The sequence below is a fragment of the Mandrillus leucophaeus genome, unplaced genomic scaffold (genome assembly GCF_000951045.1).
Source record: "Mandrillus leucophaeus isolate KB7577 unplaced genomic scaffold, Mleu.le_1.0 Scaffold684, whole genome shotgun sequence".
NCBI lineage: Eukaryota > Metazoa > Chordata > Mammalia > Primates > Cercopithecidae > Mandrillus > Mandrillus leucophaeus.
Window position 1 is genome coordinate 1,602,273 of NW_012107408.1, and position 23,202 is coordinate 1,625,474.

The 23,202-nt window shown below is 38.0% G+C and overlaps 1 protein-coding gene across 1 annotated transcript in view; it reads right to left on the bottom strand.

Moving 5' to 3' along the window:
• The window catches only part of SPEF2 (sperm flagellar 2), a 190,167-nt gene that overhangs the window by 85,317 nt on the left and 81,648 nt on the right, over positions 1-23,202 (bottom strand). Inside the window, exons 15-20 of the mRNA XM_012002382.1 lie at positions 21,923-22,026; positions 18,968-19,224; positions 14,998-15,106; positions 13,850-14,007; positions 9,981-10,154; positions 6,291-6,365 (exon numbers count right to left, since the gene is read on the bottom strand). Of these exons, the coding sequence (XP_011857772.1) occupies positions 6,291-6,365; positions 9,981-10,154; positions 13,850-14,007; positions 14,998-15,106; positions 18,968-19,224; positions 21,923-22,026 (877 nt within the window). The remainder of the gene's footprint in view (positions 1-6,290; positions 6,366-9,980; positions 10,155-13,849; positions 14,008-14,997; positions 15,107-18,967; positions 19,225-21,922; positions 22,027-23,202) is intronic.

The following is a 23,202-nucleotide window of genomic DNA, read 5'->3' on the forward strand; positions in this document are numbered from 1 at the left end:
GCCTCCCAAAGTGCTGGGATTACAGGCTTGAGCCACCGCGCCCGGCCCAGAAATAATTATTATTGCTGCACTTTATGCAAATAATCAGGCCAAGTATAAGACTAAAATCTATTTTGCAAACCATTCAGTCCTGTGATGACTTTTTAACAAAAATGAGGACAGGAGAGAGATAAATCATGTTTCAAAACTTAAACACTTGTCGTTAAATTCAAAAGTCATTAGTTGTTTTTAAGTTTTCACCTACATTTTAGACTAACCCTGCTTACTCCTGTGAACCAACCAGCAATTTCTGGCTCTGGGTCACAAAGAACAAAAGGAATGAATAATATAAAAATCTGAATGGATATTCTAGTTCTAAGCAATTATCCTGCAAATCCTGCGAGGTGATGGGAATAAATAGGATGCCCATCACTCGGAGGTTTCCTTTTTGGGAAAGTAAGACCAAGGCAGCTAACCAAACCCAAGCACCGTGCACCCAAATCCTAGCAAGCATAACTATAGCTACTTGTTATCTGGGTGTGTCACAAGACATTTTTTCCTCTTCCTTGTTGGAGGAGGACTCCGTTCCACAGTGTCACCTTAGCATTCGGCTTATGATAAGGAGTCCATGGAACTCCTTGAGGCACATTTTTGTACCAAACTCAATTCCAAGCTTTGGGTCAAAGCCCTAGGAAGGAAAACTGGATCTAGGGAATTCAGGGGCAAATGACAACAGAGGTTAAAAGGCACAGCAAAGCTGAGAGTGGCTGATTCCTGCCGATTAAGTCAACCCCAAGCTTCCTGTTTCATGGATAAAGGTCAAGTTAGTATCCATGACATAAATGATATCTAGGAAACTCCAAGGCTACTGGCAGCAGGTGAGATAAGGCATACATGGGTAAGAGCAGATAATTCCTATTCTCTAGGCCCTCCCTGCTTCATGGGTGCAAGGTGCTTTGGCACTCATGGCGGGACCTGCCAAAATCACTCAGATGCAAGTATGGAAGAGGGAAAGTGGACACACTTCCCTCTCCCTCATATACCCTGGTTATTTGCTAGGAAGAGACAGAAACCAGGGATGCCTGCTCCCCTCTTTCTAGATGGGTGACCATTCATCTTCATTCCGTATCCCTTTCAAATGCATCCTGACCCTCTGGGACTCCTTGAAAAGGTGTTAGTTTTTTCTTTCTCCTCCTCTGCCCTCTCTTCACAGGTAATTGTATCTCTGTACTATGGGACACTCCCCTCAGATGCATCCTACAAACTTGAAAGAGTTTATTTCCCAAGCCTTAAACTAGTTGGCTTAGGATTGGGCTCAGGGGAAGGGAACCCAGAAGCCTGACATGCCAGCAAAAGAGTAGAGTTTTTTTAACCAGCTGGGGTTTGACCTCCCTCTCCCTGTGCAAACTGGTAAAAGGCCTCAGAATTTTTGAGCTGTCCTTATCCCTCCCCTTGTTTCGTTTTGATACGTGTTTTCTAATAACTCCATTTGTCTACTCTTGCTTTCAGGCCATCAAACTGTAAATAGCCAAGCAAGTGGAGCATCTGACGATGGCCCCTTCTGCTGGGAACCTTTAAATAGGCCTCTGAGGGAGCTCTGATTGCCATTTCCCCAAAACAGCGACCCCTGTCGGCAGGAAGCAGTTAAGATCGGTCTTTGTCCTTATCCTTAATCTAACAACAAATAGTTAGATAGATGTACTTCTTTAGAGAGGGGAATGAGACAGCCAGGTAGCAGGGAGTCCCTGGAGAAACTCCAACCAGCCTGCCCACTAAGGTGGAGACTTGGGAAGTTCACACCATTTGTGGTGGGGAGGAGCCTGGCCCCTCCTTTTCCTGTGTGGAAACAGGGATTCAAACTGCCAGGCAGGAAGGGCTCCAGTGGAGGGACTCTGACCTTGTGAGAGTCCCTGTTTCCCTCTTTTTTTCCCTTTTCACCCAATAAAACCCTGTTTTACTCACCCTTCAAACCATTTGTGAGCCTAAATTTTCATGACCATGGGATGGACAAGAACCCCGTCTTTAGGTGAACTAAGGAAAAGTCCTATGACATTAATGCTTATAACATTGATACTAAATTTATTATTTTAAGTGGCTTGGTAGCACCTACAATAATTGACCCTGTAAGACAGATCAGAAGGCAAACACTGGAACAATACTAACACTAATGCATGTGGCAAAGCATTGGAACTAAAGATGGCATTATTTCCAAGTGTTTGTTCCAGAGAACTCCGATCCCAACAGATATTCCTCCAAGGGAGAAGAATTCTGCAGCCAGAATGCCCTGGGATCTTACATATGGTGTCTCCTGCTCCCTTTGAAATGCACATTGTTATAGAAAAAAAAAATCCTGTAATTAAAAACATTTTAACCTGATGTAACTTGGCATTTTCTGAATTTAGTTGATTATTGAGAACTTTCTTCATTTGGCTCCTAATTAACATCTCTCCTGGGTAAGGCTATATGTTTGAAAAGCCATTGTTTAATGAAGAAACATAATGGAACAGTGGCAAATGGGTTCAAAAGGAGGTGAAATATTTTTTAAGAACACTCTAAATACCATTATTAATGGCATCTCAGTGTCAAGATTTGGGAGGGAGAAGGGTAGAGATTGATCTACTACGCAGAGAAGAATATAAATGAATCAAAGACATCGACAGCAGGAAATAATAAGTTTTAAGAAAGGAAAAAAATAGATGGTTCCTCAACTAAGGGGCACTTTAAATATAATTGGTATCAAATGGCCTGTGAAATAAACAGATGAACAATTAATGGTGTTCACCTGCAATGGTGTTAATTTGAAATATTAAGAAATAAAATCATTTCTTCCACAGGAAGGACGTCCAAAACCACATTATTTATATGTAACATAAAAATGTCTAAATCTTGACAGTTCACCTATTTCAAATATTATTTAATGCAATGGAATAGTAAAATAAAAGCAAAAAATATTTGGAAGTCTTTGTAGTTAATTTGAGCTAGCTACATGCCTCCAATGTATGTATTTTGCTGTTGAACTTGTGTTTGCTTATGAATTGTTTGGAGTCTGTATACTTTTATTAAGGATGCTCTTAGAGCATGTGTTAATTATGTCTAATTTGATGCTTTGGTACCTAATATACACGAGTCTTTTTAATTTCTATTTTTGATGATTCTATAATGATGTTTCATTTGCTTTTTTGATCGTGATGAGAAAAAAGGGATGAGTAATGTAAAATATGAAAATTATTCTATTAGTAAACAAGTGAGAGCCGAGCATAAATTATAGTCCTTAAAATTTTAACTAAAACTTTTATTTCAGTGTTAACTCACCAGTTAGCTCTAGTTATATAAACCCATCATATTATATAATTAGAGAAGGGTGAGATTCTCTGTGAGAATCATGGTTATATATATTTAAATGTCCAAACGTCTATTTTAGCACGTTATATTTTGAACATTACACACTCTTGGACTGCAACAGCCCTGGCAATTTGTGATGAACAATTTTAAAAAGACACATACTTCATGACAATGCCACTTGAATGAACCTGGAAGAAGTAAATTGCATGCATCCATAACTGCGTTTCAATCTTTAGTTAATTGGTTGCTACAGCAGCTTCAATATGAATCCAACTGATAAGTATTTTAGAGCCTGGGATTTTCTTTCACCAACTATCAATTACTTTAGAAATTATATCCCCCTATTTCACAGAAATAAAGTAAAATAGAAAAAAGAACATAAATGAAACTAGGGTCAGGAAAAATGTAACTTAAAGTAGAAGTTCAAAATCAGGAGAGGAATTAGAAGGCACACATGGAGATCTAGGTCTTTGCATAGATACTAAACCTGAGCCATGAGTTTTTTTCTGAACTTCTACTCAGCCAAAACCAAAGGAAAATGCTCTCACCTCTAAATGAGGTGCCCATTATCTAGTCACCCAGAGGAAGAGACATTTTCCTGTCCCTTGATTCCGAGCAAAATTTATCACCTAGGATTTCATACAGGGGCCACTGAATGATGTAGTGGGCATAATATTCCTTCAGAAAATATAATACCAGGTTATTATTGGTATAATAAAAGTTTCACCCCCACTGCTATGCTAAGTTGTGGAGGACTTTTTTTTTTTTTAACTGGAAGTTTTATTTCATTTCAATGGACATTAAAGTTGGCCTACTAAATTAGAAAACTAAGGAAAGTCATGCATGAGTTTTGAGTGAAAACATGGTCTTCAGAAAAACTGTTCTTAACAAAATTCTGTACAATAAATAACTCTATAAAAACTTAAAATTGGTCTGGTGTGATGGCTCAGGCCTGTAATCCCAGGACTTTGGAAGGCTGAGGCAGGGAGACTGCTTGAGCCCAGGAGTTTGAGACCAGCTTGGGCAACATGCTGAAACCCCATCTCTACAAAAAAAATATAAAAATTAGCCAGGCTTGGTGGCATATGCCTGTTGTCCCAGCTACTCAGGAGGCTGGGATGGGAGGATTGCTTGATCCTAGGAGGTGAAGGCTGCAATGAGCCATGATCACACCACTGCACTCCAGCCTGGGCAACAGAATGAGACCCTGTTTCAAAACAAGAAACAACAACTTAAAATCAAATATTATTGTTTCATAATCAAACATTATGCAGAAGAAAAACTTTGCAAGCCTGATATTTTAGAGACAGTGTCGCATGGATAAAGCCATAGGCATTTACAATTAACTGAAAAAGGCAAGCAATGCAATGCCACCAGATTAAGTTGTTAAGATACCAGTAGGGAAGCAGTCAAGGACAATAAATAAATAAATACATACATACATAAAAATAAACCCAAAGGACAAACCAACCTAACCTAAAAACAAGCTGAACTTAATAGCTTGCATTTCAGAACTGAGGCCATGGAACTGTAATATTGAGAAAAGAAATACAAAGTAAATACCAAATACGAATGTCAGGTCAAAATAATTTTCAATAAAACAACATCAACAAAAATAACTTGTTAACGCTCAGATAGATAACTTAAAAGTACCTGACTGTTAAAAAAATTGTTACAGAGTACACGTCCAAATACCCTAAAAGGGTCACCAGCCCTCATAAATAGGCTTTTAAAAGTTTACTTATTGAGGGTATATGCATGACATACATTTTCCAGGGAATTTATGATTCTTTAAAAAAGCCGGGAGTGGGGTTGAGGGTGGGGAAAGTAACTCGAAGTTCTCTAAAATATTTGCAAGGTTCTCTTTACTCTTTGATGGTTGAAGAATTTTCTGAAGAAACTCAAACAAGTAATAAGAATTAAAATCCATTGCATGAAATACGAATTAGAACAAAGTAAAATCATTAAAATCCTTTGCCAGTATGTAGTTACACCAAGAAGTTACATCAAGCTGTAAACATTTGTTAATTCAAATTCATGTATATAATATATATATTTATATATGTAAATATATATATATAAATATATATACACACACTTTTTTTTTTTTTTTTTTGAGATGGAGTCTCTCTCTGTCACCCAGGCTGGAGTGCAGTGGTGCACTCTTGAATCACTGCAACCTCTGTGTTTCCCAGATTCAAGGGATTCTCCTGCCTCAGCCTCCCGAGTAGCTGGGACTACAGGTGCGCGCCACCACGCCCAGCTAATTTTTGTATTTTTTTAGTACAGATGGGGTTTCACCATGTTGGCCAGGATGGTCTCGATCTCCTGACCTCAGGATCTGCCCACCTCAGCCTCCCAAAGTGATGGGATTACAGGCATGAGCCACTGCGCCCAGCCCTAATTCACATTTTTAATTGTTTATAAATTACTGGTTTAAATGATTACAAAAAAAAAAAATGTAGACAGGTCTCAAAAACTTCAAGAGTTCCACTAAAAATAGATAATAAAAATTAAATGTTCTACTTTACTTAACAGTATTGTACCAAGGTTATTTTCTTAGTTTTGTGAATGTTCTAAGGTAACGTAAGATTTTTATTTTATTTTTTACCAAAGTGCTTATCAGTGAAGGAAATTCAATAAGGGGTCCAAGAAAACTTGTTTCAGTATGTAGCTTTCTGATGGCACAGCTTAGCCCAAGGATAACAGTCAAAATATCTCTGATGAATGGATATTCTGCATATTAGACATTGTCTAAATTATCCTGGCAAGCATCACTTTTCTTAGCAGGGCCTCTGGTAAGTGCCAGGATGCAGAAAGTTTGAGACTATATTCTGCAAGGGCTTATGATTTACAAATGCCTGAGAGAAGTGTTCAATGTATACTACTATACAAATCTAGCTATTTGCACTGAGATAGTTATAAAATGCAGAATTACATGTAATTATATCTATTTTTATTTGCTGTACCTTTTCTTTTGAGTGCGGTTTCACCTTTCTTCCCTTTTCCTTCCTGAAGAGATTCTTGCTTACCATGCGGGGCTTCTAAACAAAATTCAACACACAAAAATCATTGATGATTTACTTCAATAACTTGGGCTATATGATTGTAAGCAAGTTAATGCTATTTCCCATAGGTAAACAGTTACATTTGTGAACTGCATAAAATGGCTCCGGTCTTAACTTTGAGTTAAAATTATCCTGAAGACAGACTATGGGCTGAAACTTCTGGAATGATAGCTCTAATAGCAGCATTATTCTGTCACATTGAGATGTTTAGTCCTAACTTTAATATGAACATTTGGTAGTGGATTTGATCATAAACTCTTTAATGGAACTAGCTGTGGTGTTTTTAAAAGATAATCACAAATCCACTTGAAGCACCTGGCTGTATTTGGATTTATTTCAATTGAATGTGCCTACACAATAAGACAACTGTATCTGTCATAAAAATGATGCCAAAGCCGGGTACAGTGGCATGCACCTGTAGTCCCAGCTATTGATGAGGTTGAGGCTAGAGGATGGCTTGAGCCCAGGAGTTTGAGTATGGCCTGGGCAACATAGTGAGACCCTGTCTCTAAAAATAAAATAAATAAATAAATGAAATAATAACATAAAATAAAAATGATGGCCAAACACTTTGAAGAAGAGGTAAATAACCACATTGTTTTGACATGTTGCACCCTGAACTTCTCTTGGTCACATGCTTTGTTGCCTTGTGACTTCTACATTTTTTCATTGACTGTAATTGTGATGCGAAGAATGATGTGAGTATATTTATCTTAAATTCCCTAGGATATAGTTCAGAAATATATTGGAAGGGAGAAATTGGAAAACTGATGATCTAGAGATGTCCCAATTAATGAGTTTGTTCCTTGAAAAATAATTCACTACATTCTGCATTATTTACCAAACAAATTTAATTATTTTCCTCCCTTGGTCCTGGGCTATATTTTTTTCTTCATTTTAAAGGATGAACCAGTATGGCAATTCAAATGCCTGTGATGGACACAGACTCCCTCTATCCTTTTTTTTTTTAAAATTTAGAAGTGATAGTTATAAGAATGTATAAATGCCTAGCAGATCTCACTTACATTTAAATATCATGGACATGACAACCAAGATTCCATAGAAATAAGACAAGTGACTTTGTTAATCTCTCTAAATGAATGTTTAAAAATCCAAATAGTTGACCACTAAATTTGGAAGAAAGAGAGGGGACGACACGGAGGGAGGGAGGGAGGAAGGGAGGGAAGGAAGGAAGGAAGGAAGGGAGGGAGGGAGGGAGGGAGGGAGGGAAAGAAGGAAAAACCTAAATAGAAGTATAGGTAGTATTACTCTATTGTGCCATACTAAGAACTAATTCTCAATTAAATAGTGACAATTGATACTGCATTTGACAATAGATCCTTCAATGGAACATTAACTATGGAGTTTTTCAAATGTAATCCCAAGTATAATGGAAGCAAATATAAAATACGGAACTGAATGAAATATAGAACAATTTTTTTAACAAAATAACTGTTAGGATTCAATGTACTACACCTTCTCTAGCCCTTTTTAAAAATTTTGTTTTGATTTTAGTGAATAATTCCTCTTTTTATCTCAACTTCTGCTGAAGATTGTAATTAGATGTTTGAGTAGGGCATGTTCAGAAGCCTCAGGTTTTCAGTTCTAAAAATGTTCCATTTTGGAAAATTTGTAAATTATTTACACAAAAAATTTTAAAAACCTGTGATAAATGTTCCTCTCTTAAATTGCCTAACCAAGCTTCCCTGAGCTGCAGGGGCAGTGCTGTCTGCTCTCCTGCCCCATCAATGTCCATCACAGTGAGGTTGGCTGGCAGCAATTAGGACTCTGGAGATTAACCTTTCTAAACATGCTTAAATAGCAGGCACTAGCCCTGACCTTGGTGGGAAAAAAAAGACAAGTACAACCACTCTTTAAAGCAACAATAGATTTATTATTTCTTCAATGCACACTATTCAAGAATACAATTATAAAATAGCAAACGAACTTCAGAAACTTAAAGACTGAGCTGGTCCTGATCAGAAGCACTAGAGACTGGTTTCAGGAAACGGCTCAAATATATAGATACTCTTGACTAGAGCAAACTGAGGAGGAGCAAGAGTTGTAGAGCCATAGCTATAGGTTAAAGGACTATATTAGATAATTCCAGGCTCACCTGACCCACTGTGAAAACTGTCTCCCCAGTTCTTTTTCTTTCTTTCTTTCTTTTTTTTTTTCTGGAGGCAGAGTTTCACTCTATCCCCCAGGCTGGAGTGCAGTGGCGCCATCTCGGCTCACTGCAACCTCCGCCTCCCAGGTTCAAGCAATTCTCCTGCCTCAGCCTCCCAAGCAGCTGGGATTACAGGCGCCTGCCACCACGCCCAGCTAATGTTTGTATTTTTGGTAGAGATAGGGTTTTGCCATGTTGGCCAGGCAGGTTTTCAACTCCTGATCTCTGGTGATCCAAAGTACTGGGATTACAGGGATGAGCCACCACGCTCGGCCTGTCTTCCCCAGTTCTAAAAAGCATTTTAAATATTTCCATTTTCCTCCAGACCTCTGAATTGTTTTTTTAATTTCCTAATGAGATAGTGGGAAAAGGGTGTATATTTAATTCATGTCTTTGTGTTTTATTGTTGACATGATAAAAGCATTTTTTAGGGTTTGTGTATTTTGCCTGTAGTTAAGTTCTAATTTCCTGGAGTGAAATGGTCTTTAATATACCATAATATCTTACTAAAGTCTTCAAATTTTTTTTGTTTAATATGAATAAGTTTAATTTTAAAAATTCAGACCTATCTCAAATCTCCATAAGACTATGGAGTTTAGAAATGTGGTCATGACACAGTATCAAAGATACTTAGGTAGACATGGTGTAACTGCACAGTCAGCCATTTATGAAGCTGAAACTAGAAACCAAAGCCTCATTTGTTTTATATACACACACAAATAGATACTGACACTCTACCAATATCATGCATTAAACAATTAAGCAGTTCACTTTTGTCATTATATTTATTGTCTACCACTGAATGCTAGACTTATGGTCCTTAGGAGTTAAGGATCTAGAAAAAACTTAAACTAAAAATGTTCTCTATCTAGGCTCTTTATCTCTATGTCCATAAATATATGTTTACTGAGATGGCAGGAGCGTGTTTCTGTACTTTTATAATCACATAGTCCTGAAGATTTACAATTACATATAAATTCTAGTTCTATTGGTTGCTGTTAATTTGTTCCCTTATTCTGGTGGAAAACCAGCTATAGTCATTCTTATTTTATTAAGATGCTCTTACTCATTACATAAATCTAACTCCGTAGTTCAGCAAACAGACGTGTATCCTCTTGATCTGCCTGAAGTTACCTGTTGCTCTGTGCCTTTTCCTCTTCTCCTCTGTGATCTTACTCTAATCAGTAGACCTAGGTGTGATGACTCCATGTCTCCTCCTACACAGCGAAGAAGCTGGGCTTTGTAACAACTACGCGTTTAGCTACTCCAAGAGCTTTTCCACCTCCATCTGAGTGTAAAGCCTTGTTTCATATGATTGAAGTTGCCCAAAGTCTGAATGTAGATAGACTACAATTTATAATTCTTTACTGAGTAAAATTAAGAAACTGAAAAACAGGATTATAAATCATTCTGTCAATCACCTGATTGAGGTTTTCCTTTTGCAGTAGGAGTTTTTGAAGGCACATGATGAAGACGAATTTCCTTCTCTTTTTCTGGTTCAGGAGGAGGAGCGGGAGGAGGTGTAGGAAGTGGAAGCTCAGCCAGGGAAGCTGCTGCTTTTTTCTCAGCTTCCTTTTCTTCTAATTTCTTCTCAACTTCAAAAGGATGATAAGAATTGACCTTCATTAGAGACTCTAGACATCTACTATTTCACTTGAACTAAGAGAAATCTAAATTAATACAAAACACTCTTATGTATTTAAAGTTAATTCATGCTTTTGGGCTTTCCCTTAAATCTTCTAGTCCTTAAAGCTAAGATTTCAAGTCTTCTCTCCCTTGTCAGAAATATGGTTGCCCTTGCCTCTTGATGACAGTGGTGGTAATGTTGATGGGTAGTGGTGGTGATGATAGTGTAGTTGTGATGGTGGTTGTGGTATTAATAACAGTGGTGTTGACTGTGGTGGAGGTAGAAGTGGTGATGGCTGTGGGGAGGATGGTGGTAGTGACAGTGGTGGTGGTAGTGATGGTGGTGGTGGTGATGGGGGTGGTGGTGGTGATGATGGTGATGATGGTGGTGATGGTGGCAAAGGTAGAGGTAGTGATGGTGGTAATGGTGCTGGTGATAGTGGTGGTGGAGGAAGAGCTGGTGATGGTGGTGGAGGTGGTGATGACTGTGGTGGGGATGGTGGTAGTGGTAGTGGAGATAGAGGTGATGATGGTGGTGGAGGTAGAGGTGGTGATGGCTATGGTGGGGATGGTGGTAGTGATGGTGGTAGTGGAAATAGAGGTGATGATGGTGGTGATGGTGGTGGAGGTAGAGCTGGTAGTGGTGGTGATGGTGGTGGAGGTGGTGATGGCTGTGGTAGGGATGGTGGTAGTGATGGTGGTGGTGGTAGTGGTAGTGGTAGTGGAGACAGAGGTGATGATGGTGGTGATAGTGATGGAGGTAGAGGTGGTGATGGGTTTGGTGGTAGTGGTGGTGGAGGTGCTGGTAGAAGTGATCGTGGTGGAGGTAGAGGTGGTGATGGCTCTGATGGGGATGGTGGTAGTGATGGTGGTGGTGATAGTGATGGTGATGGTGGTGGTGTGGTAGTGGTGATGGTAGGAGTGGTGATGGTGGTGGTTGGCATGGGGGTGATGAGTAATATATGTGTATTTGTGTGTACGGAGCTGATATAAAGGGTTAGCAAGTGGGTGCCAAATGTAAAAGTGATAATCTGGAAGTAGCTAATAAAGATGAAGAGAAAAATAAAAGATTGTTTGAAAATATCCAGTGGGAAAGCAAAATGAACAAGTATAAAAAGACTGTAAAGGGCAATGTAATACAAGAGGTGGGGTGAGGAGGAAATGGAAGGGGAAAGAAATGTGTATCACTAACTTTAATAAGTGAATACAAAGCACTTAGAATACTGCACAGTACATACATCCTCAATTAAGCCTTAGCAATTCATTCATTCCTGCAACAACCATTTATTGAACCTGAATTATGCCTTGAAGAAAAGGAAGGATTACAACAATAAAGTAAAACTACTATTTCTAATGATAATAATTACAATAATATTGCAAACAATAGTTCTGATTGCTGGAGATACAACAGTAAAACAAAACAGAAAAATCAATGGCCTTATGAAGCTTACATTCTAGTGGTAGGAAACAAACCATAAATATGATGAATAAGTTAATTTATACAAGAGTTAAGATGGTGATAAGTGCTATGGAAAAAAAAATAGAACAGAGTAAGGGAGACCAAAGTGTTGTGGGCAGCTTCTTACGTTTTAGACAGAGTGCCAGGGTGAGTATGCCCAACCATAAGGTGACGTCTGAGCAAAGACATGAAGCAAGCCAGGGAGTGAGCCTCGTGGATTTCTGCTGAAAGCGTGTCCCAGTCAGAGGAGATGGTTAGCCCAGATGCCTGGAGGGATGGAGCATGGCCAACTGGAGTCTTTCTAGGCTCCCATCATTGTGATGACTCTTTGCCTTTCGTGATGCAGTTTCACCTTTCCTGGCACACCTTCCCTGACTGCCCAGCCTTTCCATCCCTTCACACTGCGGAGGCCCACAGCTCTACTGAATGTACCACTGGCGATGAATGCCTATGTTCTTGCATGGCTATTTCTCTTTACATGTGCTCACTCCACCCTTGGATTACTCTTTTCAATTCAGTAAGCCAGGAGGTTTCATTCTATTAGACATTCTTTCGAAGTGGAAATTAGGGGTTTTAGTTCTGATTTTTAAAGTAATTCATCATTATTGTTTTAAACATCCAAGAATTAAGACAAGTAGAAAGGGGAATTGCCTGTTAAGTCTCTTTAAGTCCCATCTCCTTCCCCATCATCAAGTATTATATATGCTTCCCGACTCTTCTGTGCGTATGTATTTTAATACATAAATATGTACACTTTCCTTAAAAGAGACTATTTTATATGTAACCTGCTTTTTCCTACTTAACAGTATATTGTGGTCAGAATATAGAAGTACCACATTCTTTTAGTTTTTTAACTTAATTGGGATGTTTAATACAGAGCACCGGGCTAGGTTAATGTTTATTGTTTTAATGATTAAACATCTGTTAATTACCTGTTTGAAATATAAATCTTAAATAAGTGATAACTGAGTCTATTAATGTAGTCAGTGATTATTAGAATGCAAACTCTTTAGGAAATGTTGAAGTTGAGTCTAATAGTTGGCAAAAACAAACTGATTCTAACCCGTAACTTCAAGCCTTTATGGGTTAGAATTGGTTTGTTTCTGCTTCCCAACCAAGACTCTGTAAGATTGCTATTCTGTCAAATGACATGTTAAGCCTCTTAAAATACTATATGATTGTTTTTCTCTTTGAAAGGTTCATGCTGGTAGTTTTTGGAGTAGGCATTTAGATGTAGGAGCTTGTCTTTCTAAGTGTGAGCTCCTGGATATCCATGGTGATTGTGGTTTATGTCTATGGGCTATTTTAATGTTAATTAACTGGTACATTACGGTAGTTAGGTCACAAATTTAGTGACAGGAGACAGTACGCTATCAAGGCAACTTTAGAATCCTTTTCACACCATAACTTTGACCATTTTTTACTATACCAAGAAACTGTAGTTGCCAATATAATTTGGGATAATTGATAAACAAAAAGGAAACATTTATTTTTCAAATCATGTCTCCAAGGTAAAATCCCAGAGGAAATATGACGTTGGACTGAAGTTAAAATCTCTTTCAATAAAAAGCTTCAATAATAATATAAAAAGTTAGTGGGCAATTATCATTGGTTGAATGAAGGAGGAAGGAGATCTGTGTAGTTTTATTTGTGTAAGATAAAACATGAAAGCAAGTTAATATATAATTAATAATCAATTTAATAATAAACTTACAACAAAATAGGTGGATTTGAGAAAAAATGGCCTAGTGTGTCCATCCTAAAAGAGGAATTCACATGGTTTCTTTATAATGCTAAAGTTAACAAAGTAAAACCTTTACCTTTATCTACAATATCCCTAATTTTCATTAATTTTACTTAAAAATATCTAATTAACAAATAAAGATTGCATATATCCCGAGAATAAAATGTGAATTAATATCCTTAAATTTAACTCTGCTGGGTTTTGTTGTTGTTGTTGTTGTTTTGACATGAAAACAATGTTTTCAGAGCGATGGTCTCTTTTTGATTAAAATAAGAGAGAAAAATCTTTTATTCAGAAACACATACAACAGAAAGCTAAAGACAGAGGCAGAACATACTTGTAGATAGTATAAATCCAAAGATAAGAAAGAACTTTTCAATCACATCTTCCTTTCGCCCCAAACTCATTAAAACCACACATTTTAGTTGCCTAAACTCAAAACTATAAACAAATGTAAATACCTTTATTCTTTTTTTTTACTATTTCAGTCGTAAGAATTTCTTTTAGTTTTTCGCATAAAGATTCCTTATCTATTTCAGCATTGATTTTTATCAAAATATTTTCTGGCTCTGAAAACCATTGCTTCAATAAAGGCCAGTTGTCCAAGAAGCCTATAATTCTGCAAAATCAAAATATGATATGAATATCTCATACTGATCAAAAGATTAGAATGATATTAAGCATAAATTATGCGACATGCATAATGAAAAGATAGGCTGCCAATATAATTGCATCTGAAAAAGAAACAATGTTATTTATTTTAGATTAAAGAAGAAATTACTTAATGTCATCAAGACATATTTTTTGAGATGTATGAGAGTAAAAGAGGAAAATGTCATTGGTTCAGGAAAACTTTTAGTGTAAGTTCAGGTCTCCAAGTGAAAATCTAATAAAACATCATCTATGCTCCTAGTAGAATAACTCTGAACTCTCTTTGGATGGTAGCTACAGCCTGATTCACCTAGGCCATCTATTTTTTTCTCAGAGATAGAAATTGAAGAGATCTTTGAGTAAGTATAGTTGGTTTAGACTTACATACTTTACTCAAAAGTGTTCTTGGAATAATTCTTGAAACTTTTTCTTTTCTTCCTGGAGAGCAGACAGCCTTAATGTAGCTCAAATTACTCTTCTCTGGTTCATTTCATATTGTTAAACTTTTCAGGGTTTCATAAAATTGTCTAATTTTGTCTAAATTTCCCTTTCCAATGGCAAATTGCACACAACCAAAAGAATAATTTTATTTTAGCGAAATAGAAGTAGTTTACAGTCCGATGCCTACCTTTTTGAAGTTCCATCACTGTCACCAGCATTTCCTTAAAGAGTGCTGAATCAGGATTCCATATAATTAACTTGTAAGTTCATGTAACCATAAAGGGAAGTATTGCCTGATTTAATTCTTCTTTTTTCAGACTATAATGACTTGCGCTCTAAATATGACAGCTAGCACATAAATATTTCACTAATTATCAAAACTACTTAGTTTTCTTTAACCTGTTAAAGACTGAATGCTAAGAAATAGATATTCTTCTAGGTCTGATGATTCCAAAGTGGTTGTCAATCTATTCTAAAAGCATGAAACAAGAAGCAGAGCATTTAGTTAAAAACTAACCTATGTTGTATCTGGTCTCTTAAATTTTGGTCTCCACCCTTATCTTGATTTTCAGCAGCTACACGTTGACTGATGTCTTCGTGAGCAGTTTTGTAGGACAATTCTTCAGCTACGGTATAAAATTTATTTAATTAGATAATTTTCAAAACCAAAGTTGCTACTTACTGCTAAAATATACTGATGAAAGATGCCAAACAAGATAGGGTCCTGTATTTGGTACAGTGTTACTTAAAAATATTTTAAAAGATGTTGGGTCCAGTGTTACTTAAAAATATTTTAAAAGATGTTGAAAGAGTATAGTTTTGAGATAAGAATTCGATTGTTTTCTTGGAAATTGGGGAAAATAAGTAAAACATTAAGAGAAGCTATAGTTTCAGTGTAAGAATCTCAGGATTGTCTATGATAGACGAGAATGAAAAATGATGGGTCATCATGAATAACTAACTTGAAAAGAATTGGAAAAATTAACACGGTGATGTAAAAATTAGGACGAAAGAACAAGGTGGCTGGAATGTCAACATAAAAATTATTTCTTGATATTATATTGCAATATAATAAAATTATTCTGTTTCTTTCTAGACTTTATGATCTCCCTGCAGAATAGACATAAAGGAATAGACCCAAAGTGACCAAAAACAAACAAACAAAAAAACCAATCTCAACAGCTCTGATTGAGTCCTATTCTGGATTAATGATACAAAGTCCAGAATACTCACCAATTTAGAATAAATAAAAAATCATAAAGAGGAAAGAAAGCCTTGAACTAGATTAAAAGAAATTAGAATTACTCAATATAAGAAAACATTGAATAGTGAATTAATACAGTTCAAGCAAATGAAGAACCCTCACAGGATATAGTAATCAGTTGTTCTTTATCTCCATTCGTAACAGAACAAGGTGAAATGAATTTAGAATGCAGAACGATGCTTTAAAATGATTAATAAAACCCAAGGATCACATTGGAACAGGTGACTGAAGAAAACTGTGGAAGTGCCCTTCTTGGGAGATGCCCATGCATCATCTCATGGTTGCTACCTCGCGGCTGTCAGGACTTCAGTGCACGGATTAGCATTCCTCTCTGTCCAACCTCCCAACCTCCCAGCCCCAGGCAGTGCTCCTTCCCCTTCCCTTCACTCGTGGTACTCTGTACCATGGCCACTGAATTTTGTGATCACCCTGAATGGCTCCATCTTTGCAATCTTAAAGACCTATACTCCCACCACAAACTTTCCAGCTCTGGTATTGTTGATGAATTTCTTCACTTGCATCCAGTCCCTACATTCCCACCTCCTTTTTCCCCAAATTTATCAGCATTATCCTGACTTCACTTTATGCTTTCTAGCAAACCTAAACTGCATGAATGAACACTTCAAGTTCTCCCTGCCTCTTAACAACTCCAATTTCTGTGTCTTTCTGCTGTACCAGCCTTAAATGATATCTTTTTTATTTTTTAAGGCTTATGCTGGTAGGCATCTTTGAATAAAAATACACAACCTTTATTCTCACTAATTCCCTAGCTAAAAAAATCAGTTGAGCTCTTTCATATATATATATATATGGACCCTTTTCTAAAATAAATAAAGAGAGAAATAAAAAAACTAAAAAAGTAACAAATATCCTGTGGCCATGCCTCCTTTTTCTTCTTTCAGAGATAAACTTCTTGGGAGTTATCTCCACTCACTCTCCATCTCTGTACCTCCCACTCACACCTCAACACACCGCAATTGTTCCTTCTCTCTCCTACCCTCCATGAAATGGCTCACATACCAGTCACCACAAATGCTAAAGGACACATTTCAGTCCTTATTTTGGCTTGTTTATAATACTTATAGGTAAAATTTAGCGTATAATTCTTAAAAGCTCTTATATATATTATGTCATTTAATACTCAACAAAAGCTTGTAAGTGGGATTGAGATTCTATAATTGGCTCCAAATTGCACCGTTCATAAATAGTAGAGAAGGGATTTGATTCCAGGCAATACGACTCCAGGTTCTGGACTTCTTTTTAATTTTTATAGTCTTTGTTGCATTATACTTGCCAAAAAATGCATACACTAATATTCATCTCCATGAATTAATGAACCGAAGACAGTCAGCACCCAAATATACAAACATTATCAGTCCCAGAAGCCCTTTCCTGTTCTTTTTCAGTCACCATTAGCCACAAAGGGTCAGTATTTGATGCCCTGAACTCAAAATCTGTTTCTACTCTCACCAGAGGGTGAACATTACTGTTCTGTCTCAGGTTGACCAATGGCTAAACAGTGGAGGCAGCCACCTCTTCTTCCATTCCGATGTAGACTTTTACTCTCACAATGGCCATTCCCGGTCCTTATGCCCCCCAGTCTCCTGCCCATTGGCTTTGAGTCTGGATCACTTACCACAGCCCAGCCCTGGCAGGACTTTGTAGCCCACATCGCTGTGGATGTAGCATGTTTCTCTGTGATGATGTTCTTCAGGTTTCTCCATAGACCTCGAACCCCATGCTGCACCTGACCCTAGTGGCTAGGCTCCCACTCAGCCTAGGCTCCTGCTGGTCTGGAAGGGGGATTACATGACACATTTGCCTTGAAGATTTGTCCTCCTTTGGCTTATGAGACACTACTGTCCCAGGCTTTCTTCTTCACCATTAGCTGCTGCTTCTAAACACTTATTCCTTTGCTCTCCCCAGTAAATTCTGGTTATTATGTATAGAGCAATATGATTTTTTTGGAGACAGGGTCTCACTCTGTTACCCAGGTTGAAGTGCAGTGGTGTGATCATACCTCATTGCAGCGTTGAATTCCTGGGCTCAAGTGATCCTCCCACCTCAGCCTCCCATGTAGCTAGGATCAGAGACATGTGTCACCATGTTGGGCTAATATTTTTATTTTTTTAGAGACAAGGCCTTGCCATGTTGCCTAGGCTGATCTCAAACTCTTGGGCTCAAGTATTTCAAATCATCTTTTTTACAGTGTGGAAATTGTCTCAGCTGGACAAAATTTACTTTCATTTCTAAGAACAGGAATCATTTGCATTACTATCAATTTTGAATCATTTACATTACTATCAATTTCCTACCATTTATAGCGTTATAGAAGAGTTGAGTCAAAACCAATGAAAAACACAGACCCTTATAGAATCAGGCATCCCCAAGGGCCCAAGAGGCAATAGTCAGCCTTGTAGTAAAATGATGTGCAGGTAGTCATTTGTCAATTTCAAAGTCTTCCATCATTTTTCCCTGATGTATTTACCACATGCTTATTATCATGTGCCAGATTCTGTTCTAAACATGTAACTCTGATCTCATTTAATACCCACAACAAAAAAACGAGCCATTTTATCATATAGGTTGTGACACCAAGGCTTAGAATAATAAAGTAACTTTCTCAAGGTCAGATATGTCGTATGTAAGAAAGCCAAGGTTCAAGAAGTGCTTTTACCCATAAGTATATAATTTGTGGAATAAAGGATTTTTTTCAAGGTTGAAAAATAGTTAAACTATGAATTTTTGCAAGAAGATTTAACCCCATCATGTGAAGTCTTCAGCTGACTGATACCTGCTCTTCAGAGTTAATACTCAGTCCAAGAAAAAGATGTTATCAGATCCTTTCTTACAGCACAGATGTGGTTTATGACCCTCAAGAGGGTGACCCACCAAAACAAGCTAGACAGCCACAAAGCACTCCTCCATATGCGCACGTCTCAAAAAAACACCCCTATGACAGGGGAACTCCCAAGTTGATGGGAAGGTTCAGTGAGATGCTACAGTTGGACTGCAATTCACTAGTTCCAGGCTTTGTCCACAGTGCTGAATGCTAACAAACAGTCAGAGCAAGAGGCAACTGTGCTCAGCTAGATAATTCTTTGATAGGCTGAAGTAGATTATTTTGTACTCACTTATAATTGTAAATGGGAGTACTCACTGATTCAAAGAACAAATAAAGTTTTCATTGTAAAAAGAGCATCAAAAAAGGTGTCCAGCTTACCTATTATATCCTTCATGCGACTCATTGAGGAAGTATCTGAAACGTCTAATAATATGACAAAATCAAATGCAGGAGAGGGAAGAGGTACTTCTTTGGAAGTCCCAGGATCAATAGCCAATGTGGATTTTTGTGCTTTTTTTCTCTCCAGTTCTGTGAGGTTTCTATTGTAGCCTGTAAGAGCTTCTTCCAGAAGCTGTGCTTGGTTTAAAGTCATTGGAAAACCATCTAGGATCCAGTGCTGATTCACAGGTATCTCGCTAAATTGAAACAGGACAACTCATGAATATTTTGTTAGACACAAATACTTTGGAAATTATATGATAAATCTTTCCGTTTTCTTTCAGTTCCACAATAACTTCCTACTGCATGAATTTCATTACTTTATAGCTAAAAGATTAGGCTTACTAATGTGCCACAATCACTCCTTTGCTTAAAATACTTTTGTGAATACTTGCTGCCCTCCAAATCTATTCCAGAAGCTTTAACACATTAAAATTAACTGGCCACACCTGTATTAGTCCCTTTTCATGCTGCTGATAAAGACGTACCCAAGACTGGGCAATTTACAAAGAAAGAGGTTTAATTGGACTCACAGTTCCACAAGGCTGGGAAGGCCTCACAATCATGGCAGGAGGCAAAGAGGAGCAAGTCACATGGATGGCAGCAGGCAAATCGAGAGCTTGTGCCGAGAAACTCCCGTTTTTAAAACCATCAGATCTTGTGAGACCCATTCACTATCACGAGAACAGCATGGGAAAGACCCGCCCCCACGATTCAGTCATCTCCCACCAGGTCCCTCCCACAACACGTGGGAATTACGGGAGCTACAATTCAAGATGAGATTTGGATGGGGATATAGTCAAACCATATCAACACCTTATTTCTCTATAACTTGTTGTCTCTTACAATTTTGCACCATTTACTTCAAACAAACTCATCTCCTCAATGTTATGTGAGTATGAATTGCATTTTCTATATTGTTCATAGACTGTTCCTCCTTTGCACCTCAGTTTCCTAATTTATACAATGGGGTAACATAACATACTTCATAAGGCAGTTGTGAGGATGAACTGAAATGATGCATTTTAAAAACTCGGCACAGAGCTTAGCACATACTGGATACTTGTACTGCCAACCTGGAGAGCTCTTCCTATCCCACCCAAGCCTGTGTAGAGTCATAGGATCCTGATCTCAGTTTCTCTGACTTTCACTTTGCCATGCAAATGGTTATATTTCTCTGCTTAACACAAATTCAAGTGAGTCTTTTAAAATCTCAGTTAGATTATAGGATGCTGAAGTGCAATTGGGGTTTTGCACTCAGCACAGTGTCCTCTTTAGAGAATGGGTGTCGAATAATTATTGTTTTAATTTGCAGCTGGAAAACAAGGTGAGAAAGGCATAAACTTAGACTCTGTTCTTCTAAGCCCTTAAATTATGTGAAATTGTGTTTTTGGCCTTTGGATTCAAACATATAATTTCATTTATTTCTGTCGAAACTCATATTAAACGATGGAATCCCCTTTCCAGAGGTTTCTGAGTCTACTTTGGGGCCTGCATATGATCTTACCAATAATGTAGCAGGGAAGGAGGGGGAAAACAGAAGTTAAAGGAAATTTCATTACTTGTGCAAAGTCATGAAACTAAAAATCACCCAAATCCAATGATCTTTCCATAGTATCAAGCTATCTTCATGTCACTGTCTATTTATCTCATTAAGTTATTAAGAGCAGGAAAAGACTTCAATTTGGTTTTATAACTTGTCTAGAGCTTGGTGAAGCATTCTGCATAGAACAAATTTGTTGATTCATTGGCCTAAGATGGGAAAGAGAATTTCCTTAAGTTCCTTCCTCCACCCACAGTCACAGGAGCCACTTCAGAGGAAGTGGGAGGTGAGGGTCACCCTTGTTCAGCCGTAATGTGAGGACATGAGATGATGGGGAGTCAGGAGACCTGGACTTTGGCTGGGGCTACACCACTAGCCAGACATATAACTGGAGTACCTCACTGAACTGTCATGTGCCTCCCTTTCCTTATAGAAAAAATGACGGATTTAGACTGGATCAAAGATTTCACACTGATGACTGTCATCTGGAGGAGCCTTAGGGGCAATGAGGATAGTGATAGTGGAAGGAGGGTAATGGAGTTCTGACGATGGGGTGTGGAGGTTTCAGTTCCACTGAAACTAAAGGGAAGAACTGCTTTATATCTGATACTTTTCATATACATTATTCTTTGGAGCAGGAGCAAAGAATCCCATGGCTGAAACATGCTTTACATCACTTCTGAGAAATGTTACAACTGTTAGAGTGAGGTCCCTCCTAGCTCTGGGCGGACCTGTGATCTGATTTCTAGACACATCATCATTGAGAAGCAACTTAAATCTTTAATGTCATCTTTTAAGAAAACACTAAGGGAAGTCCATTCCAGTTGCAGAGTAGAACTCTCAGTCCTCCTTCCTCATCTCTCTTGGTCTCACTGGTTCCACATTCCACATCTCACTACTCAGTTCTGCTTCCTTACCTACTTCAAGTTGTCTGCAGCTCTTTCTCAGGGGGCTTTTTGACAGTTTTATCCAGCCTACTTGGCCTTCTCTATTACATTCATCAGCCAAGTCTCTATGGCTTCTTTTTTCCCCATGGTCTGTGATCACACAATTGAGTGTTTCCCTTGGCTTTTCCGATTACTCAATTTCTCCTTGAATTCCCCCCAGGTAATAGAACCTGACTTTATTCATATCTGGGTAAAAGAAGTCAAGCTTGGTATGGGAGAAGAAGTGGAATATAGGCATGTAAATCACAAAATATATCTATCTTTTCATTGCTATATATTTTCTTATACAGATGAGTGAAACTTATGAGATATTAAAACAAAAAAATTTCCATATTATTCTGGATACATCTTTGTGTGATAAAGAATATATTAAGTAGATAAGAAGAAGAAAAATGCAGTACATACTTAATAGCATTTACCATGATGTCAACAAGCAGCACATCAGGAATGCTCTTTCCTTTCTTCAGCAACTGTTCTGATTTTGCACCAAGTTGAGCACGCGTAGTGAGCTGGGAAAATAAACAAGAAATGACAGAAGATGGCTAATTTAAAAGTCAAATTCCAAATGTTTGGAGGAAAAGTCAATTAAATGACCATGCTCTCTGATGATGACACTGATCATGTGGCACAGTTGGGGAGTCAGGGAAGCATTTCAGGAAAATGTGTGCACAGAATGCGAGGCTCTTCCTTCGAGGCTCCCTCCCTTCCAAGATTGTACTCTTCAATTGCAGCTGCTCTTGCATCCCCAGACTTAATTCTCTAATACCTTAAATCAGAAAGATTGAGCTCTCTGCTTGGGCTGTAGCCACTCATGCCATGCAGACAGGGGCATGCCCTCTGGGGAAAACTCATATAAACATGGCCCTTGCCCAGTGAAGTTCTCATCTTTCCATGGTCAAATTCCACAGATTTTCTGCCTGTTGTTTGCTGCTTGCTTGTTTGCTGTCTTCTTTTAGCCCTCAAATAATTATCTTTTCTATTTTGCCTAGTGTTTATACTTGTTATTTGTAGGTTAGTCCAATATAAGCTACTCAATATCACTGAAACAGGAACTTACTTAGAGTCTATTCTTAGCTCAGCTGCCAGAGTGAGAATGTTATGTCAAATGGTATGGCTCTATTCCAAGCCCTGTTAAAATTCTCCCTTTTACTCCAAATGTCCTAATAATTGCCTGAGGGCCTGACTGACCTGATTCTTTTCCTTTCTCACCCATGTCTCTAACCTCATCCCTTACTAAATACTCTCTGGCCCAGCTGGCCAGGCACTTTCCTGCCTCACTATCCTCACAGCCTGGAACACTTTCCCCGATCCAGTGGGCTGGTTCTGTCACCTCTTTCAATCTGCTTAAGTCTCCCTTTCCCAAGGAGGCCTGCCCAATGTCATAAGGTGACCAGCTGTGCCTCTTTCACTGCCCTTGGCCTGTGCTCCTGCTCCCCTTGCTCCGCTCTATGTTTCCTTTTCTTATGACACTCATCATCATCTTCAATTTCATACTTATCTCTATGTTCATAGTTTATTATGTCTCTCTCCATTAGAGAGACATAAACACCACAAGGGCAGGGAATCCTGTCGTTTGTATTCACTGATATATCCAAGGTATTAAAACACTGTACAAAACAACATATGCTCTTTGAATTGAATTGAATATGGAATTTGTGAGATTTTAAAGTCAATAAAGGTAAATA